This window comes from Prionailurus viverrinus, chromosome B1, assembly GCF_022837055.1.
Source record: "Prionailurus viverrinus isolate Anna chromosome B1, UM_Priviv_1.0, whole genome shotgun sequence".
In the NCBI taxonomy this organism is placed as follows: domain Eukaryota; kingdom Metazoa; phylum Chordata; class Mammalia; order Carnivora; family Felidae; genus Prionailurus; species Prionailurus viverrinus.
In genome coordinates this window covers 113,951,299-113,973,428 of record NC_062564.1, presented here as the reverse complement: position 1 = coordinate 113,973,428, position 22,130 = coordinate 113,951,299, and the positions used below count along the sequence as shown (strand labels likewise).

The following is a 22,130-nucleotide window of genomic DNA, read 5'->3' as shown; positions in this document are numbered from 1 at the left end:
AAAATTTTTTTCAAAAACAATGTTTAGTAATAAGACTGCTATTAGGAAAAGGTTACCATCTTAAAAATATACCTGAATCTATTATGAGGACCAAGTGCTAAGGAATAAACACCAAAGCAGGGCAGCATATAATGCTCTAATGTGTATGTGAAGCACCTTTTCATTTGTCTCATTAAATTCGTGTTTTCTTCAATTTAGCCAAAGGTTATAGCAAAATATGGTATTTCTCATAAGAATAGTTCATAAAATGGGAGTGGCTGGGCATCTGAATTTTGTTCATGTCACCTTCTAGGCACATTACATAATAGTTGTCCTGGTTTTGCTCCCCAAGAGGCCACCAATTTTACAAGAAAAAGAGACATGGAAACTTTGTCCTTGTAACCAGTCTTGTCATTAATAGAAGTGCGACTTCTCATATGTGGATCTTGAGAAACTTAACAGAAGACCATGGGGGAAGGAAAGGGGGAAAAATAGTTACAGACAGAGAGGGAGGGAGGCAAACCATAAGAGACTCTTAAATACAGAGAACAAACTGAGGGTGGATGGGGGAGGTGGGGGAGAGGGGAAAATAGTGATGGGCATTGAGGAGGGCACTTGGGATGAGCACTGGGTATTGTATTTTAAGTGATGAACCACGGGAATCTACCCCAAAAACCAAGAGCACACTTTACACACTGTATGTTAGCCAATTGGACAATAAATTACATTAAAATAAAATAATAGAAGTGAGGCTTATTCATATGCTCAATGGGCTACAAGAAAACAGCATATCATGTGTTAATTAAAATAGAGAAAAATAAAGTCAGATCCTTCCAAGCATAAAATGTATATTTAAAATTTTGTAATAAACATATATTTCTAAGTGAAGATTTCCCCATATTTTCAAATAAGATAATGCTGAACACACATTGTAATCCATTTTACATGTGACTTCATTGTTTTGGTAAACACAGTTGTGAAAACTGAGTTACAGACTCCTTCTTTTAAAATATTCTCCCCTTAACACACACCTTTTTCTGAGATCGGTCAAGACAACTTGGCACACTAAGGCAGCAATGTCCAGGAAGATCACCTCCCCCACTTTTTGCTTTAGTTTGAATGTCAAAATAAATCTTAAAATAATCCTTTCACAAAAGTAAGGCAGCTTTATGCTGTAAGACATTATTTCTTTGTCAAAGGTTAGATTCTTCTGTCCCCTTCTGCTGTCACCGCCTGTCAGCATCTTCTTTAAAGATCACTTTTTTCTTCGTAGCGGCACCTACATGCGGCTCGTTGGCTGTCCAGGTATGGTTTGCAGCCTAAATGTATAACACTATCAAACAAGAGCTCCACTGCTGTTTCACACGCTGTGAAGTAAGAAAGCACCGTGACCACAAGGCAACCGCAAAGCACTGCTCTCCCCTCACATACATTACACGTTACGGCATGATGTCAAGCACACCCTTGGTGGGCACTTAACATATGTTATGTCACCCTCACACTCACCCTCGCCAGCCAGAGCGCCTACATACAGACTGTCGGGGTCAGCACCTTTAGCATGTATCTGCTTTGTTTGCTCGCAAATGTTCAGTTTTTTACGTACTCGGCAAACAAGTCTCTCTGAATGGTACTAATTAGTTCATCACTGTTAATTTTCCTTTTATCTGAAAAATACCACGATTAAAGATGCCTTGGAACGCTCAAGTTTGCATTTCAATAAAAGATTTTTAGGTGTAGAAGAAATAAAGGTTAAAAACAGAGAAACCTCAAAACATTTAATTATGGCCAGTGACTTCTAAGAACTGATCACACATCATTTAAGATGCTTAAGGTAAATGGACCCCAGTCTTTCTCTCTCTCTTTCTCATTATCCAAATTTGGCTTGGGAAGGGAAACATAGGAATCAAAAATGTTTTTCCTCTGGCAGAGTTTAAAATTTTATTTTAGGGTAAAAAAAAAAGGTAATATGGGGTGCTTGGGTGGCTCAGTCGGTTAAGCATCCGACTCTTAATTTCGGCTCAGGTCATGATCTCACCGCTCATGAATTTGAGCCCTGTGTTGGAGCCTAACAGGGCAGAGCCTGCTTGGGATTCTCTGTCTCTCCCTCTCTCTCTGATCTTCCCATGCGCTCACTCTCTCTCAAAATAAATAAATAAACTTAAAAAAAAAAAAAAAGTAGACTTACTTTTCTTATTCTCAGAGGCCTAGAGTAGCCAGGTTAGATTATCTTAACACACTCCACTTACAGAGACATAGCACAGAGTGGCTTTTAATTGTCCAATCTTCCAATTTCAAATACTCATGTTAGGGAAGAAACTATTCATTGCAAAATCTTGACATTCTCAAAGTTCTCCAAAAGGCTATGTCATTAAGGAACACAACTACTACAGAAGTGTCAAGGCTATAATTATTAAATAGGGCATTGCAGGGAAATTGGCTGCATCATTTGGCCACACTCGTAGGTCCTTAGATCAGAAGACAGGAAATACATCCATGCATGCTTCAGCCATACAACTAGGTTACCTTAGCCGAAAGCATGCAAGGGCATTCAGAGGCTGGAAGTTCAAGCTGCACCTGGAGCAGAGATTTATTTCTTGACAGTTATTACTAGGAATTCAGAATCAGACCTACAACAGGACACTGTCTGGGGAATACTGTAGCAGCCAGAATGCAAGTTTAGAATTGGAAGTATGCAACTTGGGACAAGTTACTTCTTTCCGAACCTGTTTCCTTCCTTGAAAAATGGGTATAACACTACCTACTTGTTTGGGTTTTGTGGACATTGAGGAAAACCTATCTAAGAGATCTAGCATGGTATCTTATGAAAAATACTTCTTAAAAGTTAGTTTCCTGTCCTGCCCCTTCTCTTCTGATTTCAACGTATGGTAAATAATTCGGCTGGACAGTGAAGAGATTTTGTAACTTCTAGTATTTGTACAGTGACTTGTATTTCCACTGATATTTCATTTTATACTTATGATGACTCTGTGAGGTGGGTATTCATGTTATTTTATAAATGAGAATACTGAAGCACCTTTACTCTTTGCTGGTTTTGCTTTGTGTCCCTTCACTGTGAGTACGACTATATACTGAATCTTGTCAGTCCTCCTAGCAAACCTGGGAGTGGTTCTGGGGACCCTCCTAACAGAGATACATATAAAGGGACAGAGTTAAGGCTCAAATCTTGTAGAACTTCCCACTCCAAATACAACGTGTTATACTCTTAAAATCACTGGATCCAGGGTTTCAAACTTTAGGCTCTAGAGAATTACAGATATACTACTGGACACAGACCTTGGATGCATTCTTCTCTGCCTCGTACACCCCACTCCCAAGGTTTCTTAACACTTTTTGCTTCCACGACTATAACTCATTTGGGATGACAAAACCAATGACTCCTCATCCCAAAAAACTGAAGGGGCTGTGTCACGATAGATAAAGTAACACACATCCTTACCCTGAACATGCTGAGCCAGCCCGAGTGTCTTCTGCACATTCCGGCAGATCTTAGAGAGGCAATACTGGAATTCCTCATCACAGTCATTCTTGCTTTTGCCACAGGTCTCGTAGCACCTGTCGTGCTGGTTGCAGCACTTTGTCAGGGAAGGGATGCCAATATTGAGCTGAAAGAGGCATTTGGATGGATTATTGTTGATGAAATTCAAAACTCCTCTGCCGAAGCACTGCATTCAAACAGACTTAGAAATCAAGGACAATGACTGCTGCATAATTTCTAAAATCCATTTCCGCCTACAAATATTTTCCGTGTTATTTCTACATCTCCCCATTACTCACCCGCACCCACCCATGTTCTCTCCCTCTCAGCCATGCCTCAAACTTCCTATTTTGCAATATTCACAGTTATCTGCTGGTAACAAACGTAACTTCCAGTTGTCCAAAACACCAAACAAAGTTTTAAAAACAGAAAGGTCAGGCCAAGACCTAAGATTGATTTAGGGATATTCCAAAGTATTTTGTACCTCTCCCCTATAAAATGTTCTTTATCTAGAATATCACTAAAAACTTTTAAGCTCCTACGACTCATATTTTATGTTATCATGGTTCAGTCTTTGAGTGTTAATCCACTCCCTAAAGATACTGTTCCTTCGAATCTGTAACTTATCTTTAACTGATTTAAATAACTACATGCAAAAATCTTGTGTCTAGGAATCAGTCATGTTTTCCCACAAAAGCTATCCCACTTCACCTAGTTTTAATAGAGTATAAATAGGCTTTATTTATACTTTTTCATCCTAAGGAGCATTCCTTCTATACTCCAAACTTTAAAAAAAAAAAATGTTTTTTTTAATCTTTATTTTTGAGAGAGAGAGGGACAGAGTGTGAGTGAGGGAGGGGCAGAGAGAGAGGGAGACACAGAATCCGAAGCAGGCTCCAGGCTCTGAGCTGTCAGCACAGAGCCCGACATGGGGCTCAGGCTCACGAACCGTGAGATCATGACCTGAGCTGAAGTCGAGTGCCCAACTGACTGCAGCACCCGGGTGCTCCTTCTATACTCTAAACTTTTAAACTATGTGTGTGACACAAGGAAATATCATTTCAACAGAATTAACATCTACAAGATTAAAAAATAAAACATGAATTTTAGTCCATTTAGTTTTATCAGAACTTATTAAATGTTTTAGCTATAAAAGAATATAATAAATCTAATTACCATTACAATAAGCAAAATTATCTGTGAACCTGAGAACATACTGACAGTCTTGCGTTATTAAGAGTACTTGCATAGCCTACCAATCATAAAACTTATCAAATAAGAAAATAATAATATTTACGTGAACACCAAACAGTGGAGAGCCACATCCATTAGGCGGGGAGGGTTTATACCCATAACGTGGGAAAGGCTTAGATCCTATAAAATAGAAATGGTATCATAATTAATTTTCAAATATGATAGAAAATACATATGCAAAAAGGTCTATGATGTGCTATGCTAGCCTTGGAAATATTTAATATTTAAATTTTTTTTCAATGTTTACTCATTTTTTTGAGAGACAGAGTGCAAGCAGGGGAGGGGCAGAGAGAGAGGGAGGCACAGAATCCAAAGCGGGCTTCAGGCTCTAAGCTGTCAGCGCAGAGCCTGACGCAGGGCTCAAACTCACAAACTCACGAACTCATGATCATGACCTAAGCCAAAGCTGGACATTGGACCCAGCCAAAGCTGGGTGGCTACCAACTGAGCCACCCAGGTGCCCTGGAAATATTTAATATTTAGATACTGACATAAGTGACTGTCTTTATTCTAAGCCTAACCATACAAAAGCTTACTGTGGACTTCAGGAAATTTCAGAGGTTACTTGCCAGATTGGGCCCATATATATGACAGATAAATCCACGCTGTTTCCCTGTATATTCTAACACTTACATTTTTGGTTAAAACCTTATAGGGCAAGAACGGTATACTCCTAAACTTCAGTTAATACTTCACTGCACACAAACCTCAATAACCATTAACTAACTAGTTTACTCACAGAGCTTGAAGCTGAGGAAGATGAGGTCATCCAATGAACATTTAATTACCTTAATGCCATTATAAGACATTACAGGACCACACATTCTAGCCTGCACTCCAGCCAACCATTTCACAAATATACCCCTTTTCCAGCTAAGGAAAAATATCAGGAATAAAGATTGCTTGGTGAACCATATTACTACAGTTCTATTCTCCCTACCAGCACAATAGTTCAGTAACAAGGAGAAAGATGACTTTATCACAGCAATCTTAAATGCTGCAAAATATATCACAAATACCTCGCATGTAATATAGAAATGATTCCAATATACCCAACAGTCACCTAACTTTCTCTTGAAGGTTTCTCACAATCTTCCTACAGTGTCAAGAAATAGCCTATCCTATTGTGGAATAGCACTAACTGTTAAATTCTTTCCTGTTTCCTGTAAATTCTACCTATAAACAATCCTCTACCACCTGGGAAACACGAAACAAGCCGGGTTGTCTATCTTACATCATAATTCTTCCAACATTTGGGACTACCATTTATCTTTAATTCTAAAAGCAAAACATCCCCAGTTATTCCAAACACTTCCCCATAATTGCTTACTTAAGAGAGACACAAAGTATCCACCAACTCCCATTCAACTAATATTTATTACTAGAAGACTTAAATAAAGATAAGTTTACCCTCCAAAAGTAAAGGGAGGGGGAAAAAGCAACCCTTCCAGTAATCAGCCATCAAAATAAATAACTCCCTCAAAGTAAGGATCTAAAAATGGTTTGAGTTGCTAAGACTCACATGTTCGACTGAGGTGACAAAGAAGTAGAGCCTGAAGAGAGTATAAGCTCATGAAGATATAAAGCTTTAGCTTAGCCTGCCCCACTCAGTCTGAAGAACAGTATGTACAAAGAGAACAGTTACGACCCATCGAGGAACCAGGAGGCCGATGACAGAAGTTGGTCTTGTTTCTCTAGCACTGTCCAAGAAGGATGGTTGTTTCTGGGCCCTTGGAAAATGAAGGAACACACCTCATGCTGTCAGGGACGAGTCACTGTGATCCTTCAACTCCTACTTTTAGTCTTTCATTCTTAAGAAAACTATTAATGATTTGGCTATCCCCTGAAAGGGCCCACAGAGGGAGGATATACTAACCACTTGGAAGTCTTAATGAGCACCTCAAACTCAAAATGTACTTCCTGACATTCATCCCCAAACCTTCTCCATCCACAGTTCCCTCTTGTCAAGTAAAAGACTCCAAACTTCCTGGTGCTCAGGAAAAAAACCTTAGCCATTTCTGACTCTCTCATTTTCTTATATCCCACATCCATGTCAACAGCATGTCCTGTTTGACTCTACCTTCAAAATATTCAGAATCTGGGGCACCTGGGTGGCTCAGTCGGTTAAGCGTCTGACTTCAGCTCAGGTCATGATCTCACACTACGTGAGTTTGAGCCCCACGTTGGGCTCTGTGCTGACAGCTCAGCTCTTGGAGCCCGCTTCAGATTCTGTGTCTCCCTCTCTCTCTGCTCCTCTCCTGCTCATGCTCTGTCTCTCTCTGTCTCAAAAATAAATAAAAACATTAAAAAAAAATATTCAGAATCTGATCACTCCTTACCACCTCCACTGCTACCATCCTGCTTCAAGCCACGATGGATTACTGCCATAACCTCCTAATGTCTCCCTACTTTGCTCTCCCCACCCCACCCCATCTCCAACTATAGTCTATTCTCAACACTGAACCTGAGTGATCCTATTAAAATGTTAGATCAAGTCTTTCCTCTGCTCAAACCCCTCCAAGGGCTTCTCATCTTATTCAGAATAAAAGCTAAAATCCTTTTAATGCCTATAAATTCTGTATAGTTGGCTACACACACACCATGACTTCTCTGACCTCATCTCCTTACTATTCTCTCTCCTCTCCCTTTCTTCCACACTTTATTCCATCACCTATGACCTCTCTGTGGTTCCACACACACTCCAGGTCTACTCCGGCCTTCATGCCATTGACCCTGCTGTTCTATGAGGACGCTCTTTTTCCTCATATCTACAGTTATTCCTTCACTTTCTCAGCAAGGCCTTCTGTGACCATACCATTTGCAGCACGCATATCCTTTAAACATACTATATCATTAATCTACTTATTATCTGTCCCTCCCCATACTAAAATATTAATTCCTTTTAGGGCAAGAATTTTGTTTTGTACCTCCAAAGCCTAGAACAGTGCTGCTATATGGTTAGGTTCTCTATAAATATTTGTTGATGAATGAATGAATGAATGAATGAATCAATGAGATGACTTGAAGGCAAATCCCCATGGCAGTTCTAATTATCCTTATAAATAAACTGGTACTGCTGCTTATCCTTCAGTCTCCTTTTAGTTTGGTGACCATTAATCAACCTCCAAAGACTGATCACTTCTAGTTTGTCACATGTCTTTAAAATGTGCCATCTCAAACTGAACACTACTAGGTATGATGATGTATTAATACAGCCTAAGATAGTTAGCATATATTTTAGCTGTGTCTCAGTTGTAAGATACATCAGACAGTAGGAAAAAACAACCAGTTCTTTCTCAAATGAACTTTTTAATATCTCCTGCTAGACACTTAGCACTTCTACAGTTTAAATTTTGAGTCTAAGTATTAAATCATGAATCTCTTGTTAGATCATTTTTCAGGACTGTTCAGCACATTTTTTTTAACTTTATTTTTTTTTTTAATTTTTTTTTTTTCAACGTTTATTTATTTTTGGGACAGAGAGAGACAGAGCATGAACGGGGGAGGGGCAGAGAGAGAGGGAGACACAGAATCGGAAACAGGCTCCAGGCTCCGAGCCATCAGCCCAGAGCCTGACGCGGGGCTCGAACTCCCGGACCGCGAGATCGTGACCTGGCTGAAGTCGGACGCTTAACCGACTGCGCCACCCAGGCGCCCCTTAACTTTATTTTTTAAGAGAGACAGAGAGAGCGGGAGAGAGAGGGAATCTCAAGCAGGCTCTGCACTGTCAACGCAGAGCCCAATGTGGGGCTTACACTCACAAACCATGAGATCATGTCCTGAGCCGAAACCAAGAGTGGGACACTTAACCGACTGAGCCACCCAGGTGCCCCTGTTCAACACATTTTAAATTTAGAGCTGTCTACCCAGTGTTGCTGCTCCCAGATATTCACAGATATGAGACACAGATATTAACCAGGGCAGAGGTCTGCTACACCCTGTCATAGATAAGCCCTCTCTATAAGCAGCCATGAAGTCATTAACCCAACCTTTTGGGTAGACTACTCAACCAGTTGTGACTTCATCTAAATCAAGTTTTCGCCAACCTACATTTCTCATGAGAGTATCATGAGAAACTAGCCATTTGATCTATGGTTTTCTTTGTCTTACCACATGAGAACTCTTTTCACTGAGTGGATGGAGGCTAGCTTAGCATCACATTCTTGGGGAAGCCATTCTATTTCCTTGAAGCTTCATCATGATGCTCTCTGTCAGGGGTTTTAACAACCAACTGTTCAGGGGCACCTGGGTGGCTCAGTCGGTTAAGTGTCCACCTTATACCTCAGGTCATAATCTCCGGCTCATGAGATCGAGCCCCATATCAAGCTCCCTGCTCATTTTTTTTTAAGTTTATTAATTTTGAGAGAGAGAGAGAGAGAGAGAGAGAGAGAGCAAGCAGAGGAGGGGTAGAGAGGGAGAGAGAAAATCCAAGCAGGCTCTGCACTGCCAGCACAGAGCCCCACACGGGGCTTGAACTCATGAACCATGAGATCATGACCTGAACTGAAATCTAGAATCAGATGCTTAACTGACTAAGCCACCCAAGTGCCCCAGAAATGTTTCTCTCTTGATGCTTTGTTTTATCATCTGTGTGGACAGAAAAAATCTAAAGATTTGCCTGGACTGAGGTTATGATAGATCTTTTCTACATATTTTTTAAAAACTTGATGTAAATACTTCCAAATAGACCAATTTCCTTCCAAATTCCTGAAAGCCACTGAAGCAGATGACTTGTCATAAAGGGAAGGCTGTTGCAATCCCTATCAAAATAACACGAGCTTTCTTCATAGAGCCAGAACAAACAATCCTAAAATTTGTATGGAACCATAAAAGGCCCCAAATAGCCAAAGCAATGCTGGAAAACAAAAACAAAAACCAAAGCTAGAGGCATCACAATCCCAGACTTCAAGATCTATTACAAAGCTGTAATCATTATGGTATTGGCACAAAAACAGACACACAAATCAATGGAACAGAATAGAGAACCCATAAATGGACCCACAAATGTATGGCCAACTAATCTTTGACAAAGCAGGAAAGAATATCCAACTTGCTGAATCTCTTCAGCACGTGGTGCTGGGAAAACTGGACAGCGACAGGCAGAAAGAACCTGGACAACTTTCTTACACCATACACAAAAATAAACTCAAAATGGATGAAAGACCTAAACGTAAGACAGGGAGGCATCAAAATCCTCGAGGAGAAAGCAGGCAAAAACTTCTTTGACGTTGGACGCAGCAATTTCTTACTCAACACGTCTCCAGAGCAAAAATGAACTATTTGGGACCCCATCAAGATATTTCTGCAGGGTGAAAGAAACAATCAGCAAAACTAAAAGGCAACTGACAGAATGGGAGAAGATATTTGCAAATGATGTATCAGATAAAGGGTTAGTATCCACAATATAAAGAATTCATCAAATTCAACAACCCAAAAAACATATAATCCATGAAGAAATAGGCATAAGACATGAATAGAAACTTCTCCAAAGAAGACATCCAGATGGTTAACAGACACATGAAAGAAATGCTCAACATCACTCATCATCAGGGAAATACAAATCAAAACCACCATGAGGTACCACCTCACACCAGTCAGAATGGCTAAAATTAACAACTCAAGCAATAACAGATGCTGGTGAGGATGTGGAGAAAGAGGATCTCTTTTCACTGCTGGTGAGAATGCAAACTGGTACAGTCACTCTGGAAAACAGTGTGGAGGTTCCTCAAAAAATTAAAAATAGAACTACTGTATGACCCAGCAATTGCACTACCAGGTATTTATCCAAGGGTGTGCTGTTCTGAAGGGGCAGATGCACCCCAATGTTTATAACAGTGATATCAACAATAGCCAGAGTATGGAAAGAGCCCAAATGTCCATCAACGGATGAATGGATAAATAAGATGTGGTGTGTATGTGTGTGTGTGTGTATATATATATATATATATATATACACACACACACACATACACATACACACAATGTAGTATTACTTGACAATCAAAAAGAATGAAATCCTGCCATCTGCAACTACGTGGATGGAACTGGAGGGTAATATGCTAAGTGAAATTAGAGAAAGACAAATATCATATGACTTCGTTCATATGATGAATTTAAGATACCAAACAGATGAACATAAGGGAAGGGAAGCAAAAATAATTATAAAAAGTATTATAAAAAATAATTTAAAAAATTATTATAAAAAATATAAATTATAAAAAAGGGAGGGAGACAAAACATAAGAGACTGTTAAATATATGGGGTGCCTGGGTGGCTCAGTCAGTTGAACGTCTGACTTCGGCTCAGGTCATTATCTCACGGTCTGTGGGTTTGAGCCCCGCGTCGGGCTCTGTGCTGACAGCTAAGAGCCCTGAGCCTGCTTCCGATCCTGTGTCTCCCTCTCTCTCTGCTCCTCCCCCACTTTCACTTTGTCTCCGTCTGTCTTTCAAAAATAAATAAATGTAAACAAATTAAAAAAAAAAAAGAGAGACTCTTAAATATAGAGAACAAACAGAGGGTTGCTGGAGTGGTTGTGGGAAGGGGGATGGGCTAATTGGATATGGGGCATTAAGGAATCTACTCCTGAAATCACTGTTGCACTATATGCTAACTTGGATGTAAATTAAAAAATAATTATTTAATTAAAAAAAAAAAAAAGAAAGAAAGGGAAGGCTGTTGGGTCAACGATCTCACCACTGCGCTCTATAGGAAACGCAGCGTAGAAATTCAAACCTGTTTTCCCAAACACTTGAGATTTTAATTCGTGATTACTAATCTGCAGAAGGTCCTTGTGCTACTTTATTTTTCTAGTCCATTCACTCTCCTATTTTCCTCAAATCTCCAACACTTCTATTCCCATCTTCTCTCTCAGCTATGATGATCTTGATTCCTACCTCACAGAGAAAAACCGAGGCAATCAGAAGAGAACCTGGCCATCTATCCACCTAATCATCACCTGTGCCCATATCATCTACCTTTGTTCCTATTAAGAGGAAAATGTCCTCTGTGCTCTTGGCCAATCTATTTATATACTGGAACCCACTCCTGTCACTTACCTAAGGACATGATACGAATAGGTCTCCTTCCTCTCTCCCGTTATCAGTGTTTTCACTCTCTACTGAATCATCCTCAAAAGTATACATATATATTATTATTTTTCCTAATGACTTAAAAACTTTTTTCCATGTCTGCCCTATTACAGTTAATGGTAACCCCATCCTTCCAGTTATCCAGGCCAAAAACTTTGGATTCATTTTTTATTCTATTCACATCTTCCTTCTGAGCCATCAGCAAATCCTTTAGGCTCTTCCTTCAAAATGTATCCAAAAATCCAACCACTTCTCACTATCTTTATTGCTACAAACCTGTACAAAACCACCATCGTCTTTTGTCTGAATTCCTGCACTTGTCACCCTGCCTCCATTCTTGCTTCCCACCTTCCTGGACCCTTTTTATCCTTTGCACAACAATCAAAGGGATCATGTTAAAACATAAATCACTGAATAAATTTACTTATTTGTAATTCTAAAACATTTTACAAGCCAATTTTGTTTTATATTTTTCAGAAGAAATCAGAAAGTTTTCTTCCTCAAATCTTTTCTGTCAGGGAGAAAAAAAAATTAAAAACCGAATAGCAACTCTCTAATTTGTTCTCCCAAATAACTTTACTTCAATCTCAATAAAGCCTTGTTCCCACACTAGGGAGGATGGCCAAAAGGGAGCAAGTCTCCATAACGCCAATCCTTTTGATAAAACAAAGAAAACTGAATGCAACAAGTCTGTGTCCTTTAATCTGACCACCCTCTCCCTACTACTAAGTCTTTTTTTTTTAAAGCTCTTTACCGCAACTATTAAACACCCCTGAATCACCATGCTCCCCTAGCTTTGGGATTTGTCTGTTTCTGTTTGGTTCTGATTTGGTCACCTGCATTCCAAAATACAAGAGAGGTTGAAACAGTGTTCTAGGAAGACTTCTCAGGTAACAGCAATTAAAGAACAATTTTCATTATGTTGGAATTATCAACATGGTGACTTGGAACTGAAAGGGCAGGCCTACGCCGGCCGACTCCATCTTGTTCTGTATCCTTCACCTTGACCACACCTCCTCACCTTGAGTAACCCCCCCCCCCCCACTTGCCTAACAGGACTCGGACCCTTCCCCAGCCAATCGGCTGAGGCCATAGCCATTACCTCACCAACTGCCCCTAGGCCCCAATAAAACCTTTATCCTTTTGAAACTCGCTCTCTCTCCCCGGTATCTCACCGCTGCGTCGGTGCAGGTAGGGGATTGAGCTCGAGCTAGCTCGAATAAAGGCTCTTTTGCTTTTGCATCGGACTCGGCTCCCTGGTGGTCTTTGGGGATCACGAATTCTGGGCATAACACTTGGGGGCTCGTCCGGGATCCCCAAGACCCCCGAAGGACCCCCGACCCGGAGAGCCTGACTGGCCACAGTTAGTGTCTGTTTGTTCTGTCTTTTCTGTGTGAGCTCATTTCTGGAATTCTGGTAGTGCCCGACGCAGTCTAAGTGGACGCACTGGAGGACCACGGGCCGGGAGTTTCGGAAGACGTTCCGATCCTCCCTTCTGGAGGGACATGGAATCCCCTCAAAGGTCTGAGACGAGGCGGGTCGCTCCCGCTGGTCGGCGTGAGGCCGTCGTCTTTGGAGGTACGTGGAATCCCCTCATCGGTTTTGGAGGGACGTGGAATCCCCTCAAATGTCTAAGCTAGCTCTCAGTTTTGCTTCCATGGAGTTGGAAGACTTTCTAGGGGCCCTCTGTTTGTCTGTTTTTGTGTTTCTCTGTTTTGTTCTGTGGACTTACTGGACGGACGTTATGGGACAGACTCAGACTACTCCTCTAAGTATTATGATTGATCACTTTAAGGATGTGAGGGTAAGAGCTAACAACCTCTGTGGAAGTCCGAAAGGGTCGGTGGCAGTTTTTTTGTTCTAGTGAGTGGCCAACTTTCAATGTTGGATGGCCACCAGAGGGGACCTTCGACCTCCCTACCATCCACCAAGTCAGGAGTATCATCTCTCGGCCTAAGACGGGCCATCTTGATCAGCTCCCTTACATTATCACTTGGCAGGACCTTGTAGAAGACCCACCCTCTTGGCTTAAGCCCTTCCTAGCCCCGCTCCCTCCGGAGCCAAAACCCATTCTTGCTTTGCAGGGGACAAAGAAGAAGAAAAGTCTTACCCAGCCTTCAGCACCCCTCTACCCTGTCCTACAGGGGGGTACTGAAGAAGAATTAATTTTTCCTCCCCCGTATAACCCCTCTAGGATGCCGGAAGAACACCATCCTCCCCCTCCAGGGGAGGCAGACACTGTTCCGAGAGCGGGAGGCAGAAACGCTCCAGTGGGAAGCCCGCCCTTTACCAAAGGGCTCAGAGGGAGCAATCTGCCTCCGCCGCCGACTCCACTATTCTGCCCTGCGAGCCACTGGACCCCCAGACGCGGAGGGGAATCAGCCCCATCACTATTGGCCTTTCACTAGTGACCTCTACTAGTGGCCTCTACAATTGGAAAGCTCAGAATCCTAAGTTTTCTGAGAAACTGGCAGGGCTTATTGATTTATTAGACTCTGTTCTTTTTACCCATCAGCCCACGTGGGACGATTGCCAGCAGCTTTTGCAGGTCCTGTTCACGACTGAAGAAAGAGAAAGAATCCTCAGTGAGGCCTGAAAACTAGTTCCGGGTGCAGACGGGAATCCCACCACCAACCAGGCTCAGATAGATGCCTCCTTCCCCTTAACTCGGCCCCAGTGGGATTTCAACACGGCAGAAGGTAAGGAGAGGCTCCGGGTCTACCGCCAGACTCTAATGGGGGGTCTCCGAATGGCTGCTAGAAAGCCAACCAATTTGGCCAAGGTAGGAAATGTACAACAGGGAAAAGATGAATCTCCAGCTGCCTTTTTAGAACGGATCATGGAGGCATTCCGTACCTATACCCCCATGGATCCAGAGGCTCCGGAAAGCAAGGCAGCTGTTATCATGGCCTTTGTAAACCAATCGGCCATAGACATTAGGAGAAAATTACAGAAAATAGATAGACTAGGAGAAAAAAGTCTGCAGGACTTACTGGTGGTAGCCGAAGAGGTATATAATAACCGGGAACCTCCTGAGGACAAGCAGACTCACACCATGGCGGCTGCCAGCAGTAAGCAGACTCGAGACCTGGCCAGAATACTACTGGCTATCACTGCTAACTCCCCGAGGAACGAGACCGCCGTCTCCGGCAGCTGGCAGACGACGCAAGAAAAGGTAAAGGAACCACCAAGGGGGGGAAGCAGAGGCTGCAGAAGGATCAGTGCGCATACTGCAAGGAGATAGGGCATTGGGCCCGAGATTGTCCAAAAAGGGCCGGCGGGAAGGGAAGCAAGACTGATCGAGTAAAAGTCCTAGAGCTAGATGAACTAAGTGATTAGGGGAGTCGGGGTTCGGACCCTCTCCCTGAACCCAGGGTAACTCTTAAAGTGGAGGGGACCCCTATTGACTTCCTTGTCGACACCGGAGCACAACATTCGGTCCTCCGCACCCCACAAGGAAAACTAGCTAGCAAGAAGTCCTGGGTACAAGGGGCAACTGGTATGAGCCACTATTCATGGACTACCTGAAGAACAGTAGATTTGGGAACGGGCCGGGTATCCCACTCCTTTATGGTAATACCAGAATGCCCCTACCCGCTGTTAGGATGGGACTTACTGACCAAGATTGGAGCTCAGATAACTTTCAGACAAGGGGGGGCCTCAGGTCACCGATGGCAAGGGCCACCCCATCCAGGTCCCGACCATGAAACTGGAGGATGAATACCTCCTCCACCAGGAGGCGCTCCCGAGAGAGGATAATATAGACAGACGGTACAAGAATTCCCCTCGGTTTGGGCAGAGACGGGGGGGGGGGGGGGATGGGACTAGCCACTCATAGGACCCCAGTCCTGGCAGAGCTCAAGCCAGGAGAGAGTCCGGTAAGGATCAAACAATACCCCATGTCTCAGGAGGCCCAGAAGGGGATCCAGCCACGCATCCGGAGACTACGAAGCCTAGGGGTACTACTTCCTTGCCAGTCTGCCTGGAACACCCCCTTACTGCCGGTCAAAAAGCCTCACACAAATGACTACTGACCGGTACAAGACCTCCGGGAAGTAAATAAGAGGGTCACGGACATACACCCAACTGTTCCCAACCCATATACTCTCTTGAGCTCCTTGGCGCCCTCCAGGGTCTGGTATACTGTACTAGATTTAAAGGACGCCTTCTTCAGTCTGCCGCTGGCACCCCAGGGCCAACCCTTGTTCGCCTTCGAGTGGCATGATCCAGAGGAGGGCTACAGTGGGCAACTCACCTGGACACGGCTACCTCAGGGATTCAAAAATTCACCCACCATCTTCGACGAGGCACTACACGAGGACCTGGGTGAGTACAGAAGGGAGCACCCTGGCCACACCCTCCTACAGTACGTAGATGACATCTTGATTGCTGCCGACACACACAAAGACTGTGAGCGAGGGACCCAGGACCTGCTGGCTACCCTGGGGGCCTTAGGGTACCGGGCATCCGCGAAGAAGGCTCAGATATGCAGGGAGAGGGTAAGTTACCTGGGATATATCCTGGAGGGCGGACAGCGGCGGTTATCAGATGCCAGAAAAGAAACTGTCCTAAAGATCCCTACTCCCCCCTCCCGAAGAGAAGTGAGGGAATTCCTAGGATCAGCCAGTACTGCCGCCTCTGGGTTCCAGGTTTTGCTGAGATCGCCAGGCCCCTATATGAAGCTACCAAAGAGGGGAAAACATTTAAATGGGCTGAAAAAGAAGAAACTGCCTTTAATCAGTTAAAAAAGGCCCTCCTAAGTACCCCAGCCCTGGGCCTACCAGACATTACAAAGCCCTTCCACCTCGTCGTAGACGAACATAAGGGAATAGCAAAAGGGGTTCTAACTCAAGCCTTAGGCCCCTGGAACCGCCCAGTGGCTTACCTGTCTAAGAAACTAGACCCAGTGGCTGCCGGCTGGCCGCCATGCCTAAGAATTATTGCGGCGACAGCACTCCTAGTCAAGGATGCAGACAAACTGACCCTAGGACAGGAGATCTGGATCATGACCCCACACGCCATTGAAGGGGTCCTGAAACAGCCTCCTGATAGATGGATGAGCAACACACGTGTGACTCATTACCAGAGCCTCCTACTCAACCCTGCACGAGTGCGGTTCCACCCCAGTGCAGCCCTCAATCCTGCAACCCTGCTGCCCGACCCTGACCTAGGTGCTCCACTACATGACTGTGCGGGAATCCTGGAACAAGTACATGGATTCCGGACGGACCTGACCGACCAGCCCCTCCCCGATGCCAAGGCTACTTGGTTCACTGATGGCAGCAGCTTTGTGCGAGACGGACACAGGTATGCGGGTGCAGCGGTGGTCACCAAAACGGACACCGTATGGGCGAGGCTCTACCCTCTGGAACGTCAGCCCAGCGAGCAGAGCTCATAGCCCTCACCAAGGCGCTGATGCTGGGAGCTGGAAAACGGCTTAACATCTACACAGACAGCCGTTATGCATTTGCCACAGCTCATATTCATGGGGCAATTTATCAGGAGAGGGGGTTACTGACGGCAGAAGGACGGACTATAAAAAATAAGCAGGAGATACTTAACCTGCTTACGGCCTTATGGCTTCCTGCCAAGCTAGCCATTATCCACTGCCAAGGGCACCAAAAAGCTGATAACCCAGTACCTAGAGGTAATCGAAAGGCTGACCAGGCAGCCAAGGCAGTAGCCCTTACTTCAGTCCCCACCATGACCATACAACTACCAGACCCGGGAGACCCAGTTTTACCAGACCAGCCCAAATACTCCCAGGAGGAGTTACAGCGGATCAAGAAACTCCCCATGGCCCAGGAGATAAAGGGATGGTGGTATACACCTAACAAGGAGCTCGTGCTGCCAGACCAGCTCGGAGTCTCAATATTAGAGCACATGCATCGGTCTACTCACATGGGGGCCCGAAAATTAAAAGACTTAATCCGACATGCCGGAATCAAGATTCACCAACAGGACACCAAAATAGAGCAAGTTGTATCTGCCTGCAAGACCTGCCAACTCACCAACGCGAGAGCCACATCAAATAAAAAAGGAACCAGGCTCAGAGGCACCAGACCGGGAGCCCAATGGGAAGTCGACTTCACTGAAGTCAAACCAGGAAAGTATGGTTATAAATATCTTTTAGTATTTACAGACACCCTCTCTGGCTGGGTGGAGACATACCCAACCAAGCATGAAACGGCTCAGACGGTGGCTAAGAAGCTACTAGAAGACATCTTACCCAGGTATGGTTTTCCTGCCATGGTAGGATCAGACAATGGACCAGCTTTTATCTCGCAGGTAACATAGGCAGTAGCCAAGGCGGTGGGGGCAAACTGGAAATTACATTGTGCTTATAGGCCCCAGAGCTCAGGACAGGTAGAAAGAATGAATAGAACCCTAAAAGAGACCCTTACCAAATTAACCATGGAGACTGGCGGGGACTGGGTGACTCTCCTACTGTACGCCCTTTACCGGTTTAGAAACACTCCTTACACTCTGGGTTTTACTCCCTACGAGATCATGTTTGGCAGGCCACCCCCTGTTATTCCCAGCCTTCGAGCTGAACTTATTGCTGAGTTTAAAGATCAAGAACTTTTTCTTTCCTTGAGCGGGCTCCAGAGGGCGCATGAGGACATTTGGCCGCGCCTCCGTGCCATCTATGAGGCTGGCCCGACCCCGACACCTCAACAGTACAGGCCGGGAGACCGGGTCTACGTCAAGAGGCACCACCGAGAGACCCTCAAGCCGCGCTGGAAGGGACCCTACATCGTGGTGTTGACAACCCCACTGCTCTCAAAGTAGACAGCATCGCGACCTGGGTCCATCACATCCACGTTCGACCAGCGGACCCCTCCTCGATCCGGAAGGACTTCGTCACACGATGGGCCATCATTCGGGACCAACACAACCCGCTCAAGCTCAAGCTACAGCACATTCGACCCACCTAATATTGGTAACTCTGTTAACTCTGCTTGTCATTGCTCATGCTGCCGGGAGTCCCCACGCCCCCCAAAACATCACCTGGCAGATCGTAGACACCAGCTCGGGGACAATACTTAATCAGACCTCCCAGAGCCACCCCAGGGACACTTGCTTCCCAGAACTTTGCATAAACCTCCAAACTCTGTTCCCCTTGTCACCATAAATGCAGCCGGTCCCATGATTGGGTCCCTAAGCTACATGACAAGGGGGGAATGAAAGGGTGGGCCTAAGCCGGCCGACTCCATCTTGTTCTGTGTCCTTCACCTTGACCACACCTCCTCACCTTGAGTAACCCCCCCCACCTGCTTAACAGGACTGGGACCCTACCCCAGGACCCTTCCCCAGCCAATCGGCTGAGGCCATAGCCATTACCTCAACAATTGCCCCTAGGCCCCAATAAAACCTTTGTCCTTTTGAAACTCGCTCTCTCTCCCCCTGGTATCTCACCGCTGCGTCGGTGCAGGTAGGGGATTGAGCTCGAGCTAGCTCGAATAAAGGCTCTTTTGCTTTTGCATCGGGACTCGGCTCCCTGGTGGTCTTTGGGGATCACGAATTCTGGGCATAACAGGAACCACAGTCCTATAAGCAGACAGCATTTACTAAGACACAAAAGGATGTTCACTGAAGAATGTCATTTCCTAAATTCTCAAGTTCATTTGTGGTTTCTTTTTTTTGTGCCGGAGATCTTGCTCAAAACTCCACATGGTAAATTTAGTGGGGCTTGTTGAAGATAAAAAGGGTTAAGTAATACGAAAGATTAAAGTCATCTTTATAACAGGAATAGTATCCAATCAAATGCAGAGATATTTTAAATGTAAATAAACTCTAGAACCCTTGATTCCTAACAAGTAAATGAAGACTGCTCCTTCCAAGCTTTTCCTATCTCAGTAAATGGCAACTACATCCTTCCCTTGGTTCAGGCCAAAACCTTCCGAGTCATTCTTGACTAGCCTTTCTCCGCAGGTCCTTTACATCTGCCCTTGTCTCTGCCTACAGGGTTCCTTCTCCAGATAATCACAGTGTCGTCACCTTCACCATTTTCAGATTTCTTCTCAAATACTATCTTATCAGTGAGACCTTCCCTGAACAACCTATTTAAATGAGTAAACTGCCTACCAACACAGCCACTGCTGTTTTTACTAATGTTCTCTAAACACTGTTCTACTTCAGACCTACATATACTGCATATTTGGTTTTTACTTGTTGTTTAGTTTACTGACTGCCTCTCCCCACCAGAATGTAAGCTGCATGATGAATTCTGTGTATTCTCTATTGCTGAATCTCCAATTGGTAGAACACTTGAGAACTAACAGGCACTCACGTATTTGTATCATGACTAAGTAAAATTATGATATCTGACTCAGGAAAGGCAACCATTTAATCTTCATATAATTCACTTACTCCTCCCAATAAGCTCTACAACGACAAAAACATCCTTCCTGACCGCAAACTGGTGACATTTAGGCGTAAATTTTGGAAGGAAACATTTTGCACCTCGTCGCATACAAGATATGGCTCATTCTTTAATTCCATTAACATAAAACTGGAAATTATTTTGAGAATTACAGGCAGCAGGTGGCATCACAATTTTACATTAAAGAGATTTATTTTAAATTCACCTACATCCAAACTGGTTTTACCATTAGTCACTGAGTTCCCCATTACTTTGAGCTGCCAAGCATTAAATGAACTAGGCCCAGACTTCATCTCTTATTTGAAATATGATCTCCCTAACAAAATCTTGACATTTTGAATTTCCAAAGAGAAGCCCTACTATCTTATCTGAACTGTTACAATATTTAAACATTCAAAAAAAGCAAGTGCTTGAAAAGATTTCTGCTGAGATAGAGTTTATTTTAACCAAAATGCCCCAAACAAGTTCTCAGATTCAAACAAAATTAAAGTTAAAAAATATGAAAAAGCAAACCAAAACAATGATATTAGTATTAATCATTACTAATTGGAAGAGGCGCCACTGATAACCAAGGAAAGAAAATTCCTACCAAGTCGTGATAGACAATTTCTCCAAGAGTTATCACAACTCTTTCTCAACAGAGCACACTAAAATGTCTGTACAAAGGTCGTAATTTATTTTCTGTAGCTCTGCAGAAAAAAAAAGAAATTAAAACCAATTACTGAGAAAGTTACAACGTCATGATTAAAATTCTCGGTATATTCTGCATGTTCGGCTGACTAATAGCGCTAAAATACAGAGCTAAAATCAGTCGGTTCCACTCCATTTCCATGACGAGTACGTCACAAAGTTCTTAGGCAACTTTGGGCAATAGCAAAAGAAAAAAATAAGAAAGAAAAGGTAGTAATGGAAAAAAAAATGAAAACGGGACGGAGAGTATACCCTCAGGTGACCTCTTACATCCTAACAATTGTGGTGCGAACTTCTAACCTGATTGCTCAATCACAAGAACGGGAAGATTCTAGCAGTGATTAAGATTTTCCACGGCTAGAGAACAACGTCAAGGTGTGCCCTGCATCTCCCACTTCCACTGCCTCCGTCCCCGCAACACCCTGAAATTGAGGGCCTCGCAGGGCCTGGGCTCCCTCTCACCGTCATTGCACTTATACTGGCAGAGCCCGTCCTCGCCTCCCAGGAGGTCCAAGGCGGCGTTCAGGTACGTGTCTATCTTGTGAACGCCGTTCCGGATGGTCTTCAGGGTGGCCCTCCAGTCGGTGGTCTGGGCCTGCTCCTGGCACCTGAGAGCTGCGGGCAGGAAGAGGAGTAGCAGGAGAGCGAGCGCGGGCCGCGGGAGCAGGGCCATCAGCGCTGCGCCGGGCCGTGCCCCCACGGAACCCACGGGGCGCCTTGGAAGCGGCGCCAGCCCCCAGCTACTAAATCCCCAGCAGGCTACATGCCCACGCCTCCTTCCGAACTGGGAGGCGGGCCCTCACCGCCTTTACTGAGCTCCCGCGGGGAGGCGGTGCCGTCGCCAAGACGCGAGACACTGCGCACGCGCTGACCTAGTCCCGCGGTCCCTACTGTGCGCCTGCGCCAGGGCGCGGCGCGTCAGAAGCTGGAGAAAGCGCGAGTGCGTGGCTGTCGTGGTTTCCACCGCGCCATAGTAGTTCCCACTTTGCGCCTCCGCCCGGGCTCTGGTTAGTGTTGCCTGAGGGTGTAGTATTAACTCAATACCGGTGTCGGGCACCATCCCCCAAGGAGGCTGACTAAATCCGTGCCGAGTGGCTGTGACCGTCGGGTTTTTTTTTAAAGCCCCCTCCCGGGTGGTTGTAGGGTGCAGCCAGGACAGGTTCAGCCCAGCAGTTCCCTCCCCAACACGTCTCGTGGGACATCTTTTCGGGGTGTTCACCGTAGGAGAAATGAGTTC

At 44.5% G+C, this 22,130-nt stretch overlaps 1 protein-coding gene across 1 annotated transcript; it reads right to left on the bottom strand.

Annotated features, from left to right (window-relative positions):
• Nucleotides 1–810: 810 nt before the first annotated feature.
• On the bottom strand, nt 811–21,713 carry PLA2G12A (phospholipase A2 group XIIA). Its single transcript, XM_047855523.1, has 4 exons — nt 21,356–21,713; nt 4,773–4,849; nt 3,437–3,602; nt 811–1,346 (listed from the first exon to the last, which is right to left on the bottom strand). Exons 1-4 carry the CDS (start codon nt 21,564–21,566, stop codon nt 1,228–1,230), a joined length of 573 nt encoding a protein of 190 aa, XP_047711479.1. The 5' UTR covers nt 21,567–21,713; the 3' UTR covers nt 811–1,227.
• Between the last annotated feature and the right edge of the window lie 417 nt (nt 21,714–22,130).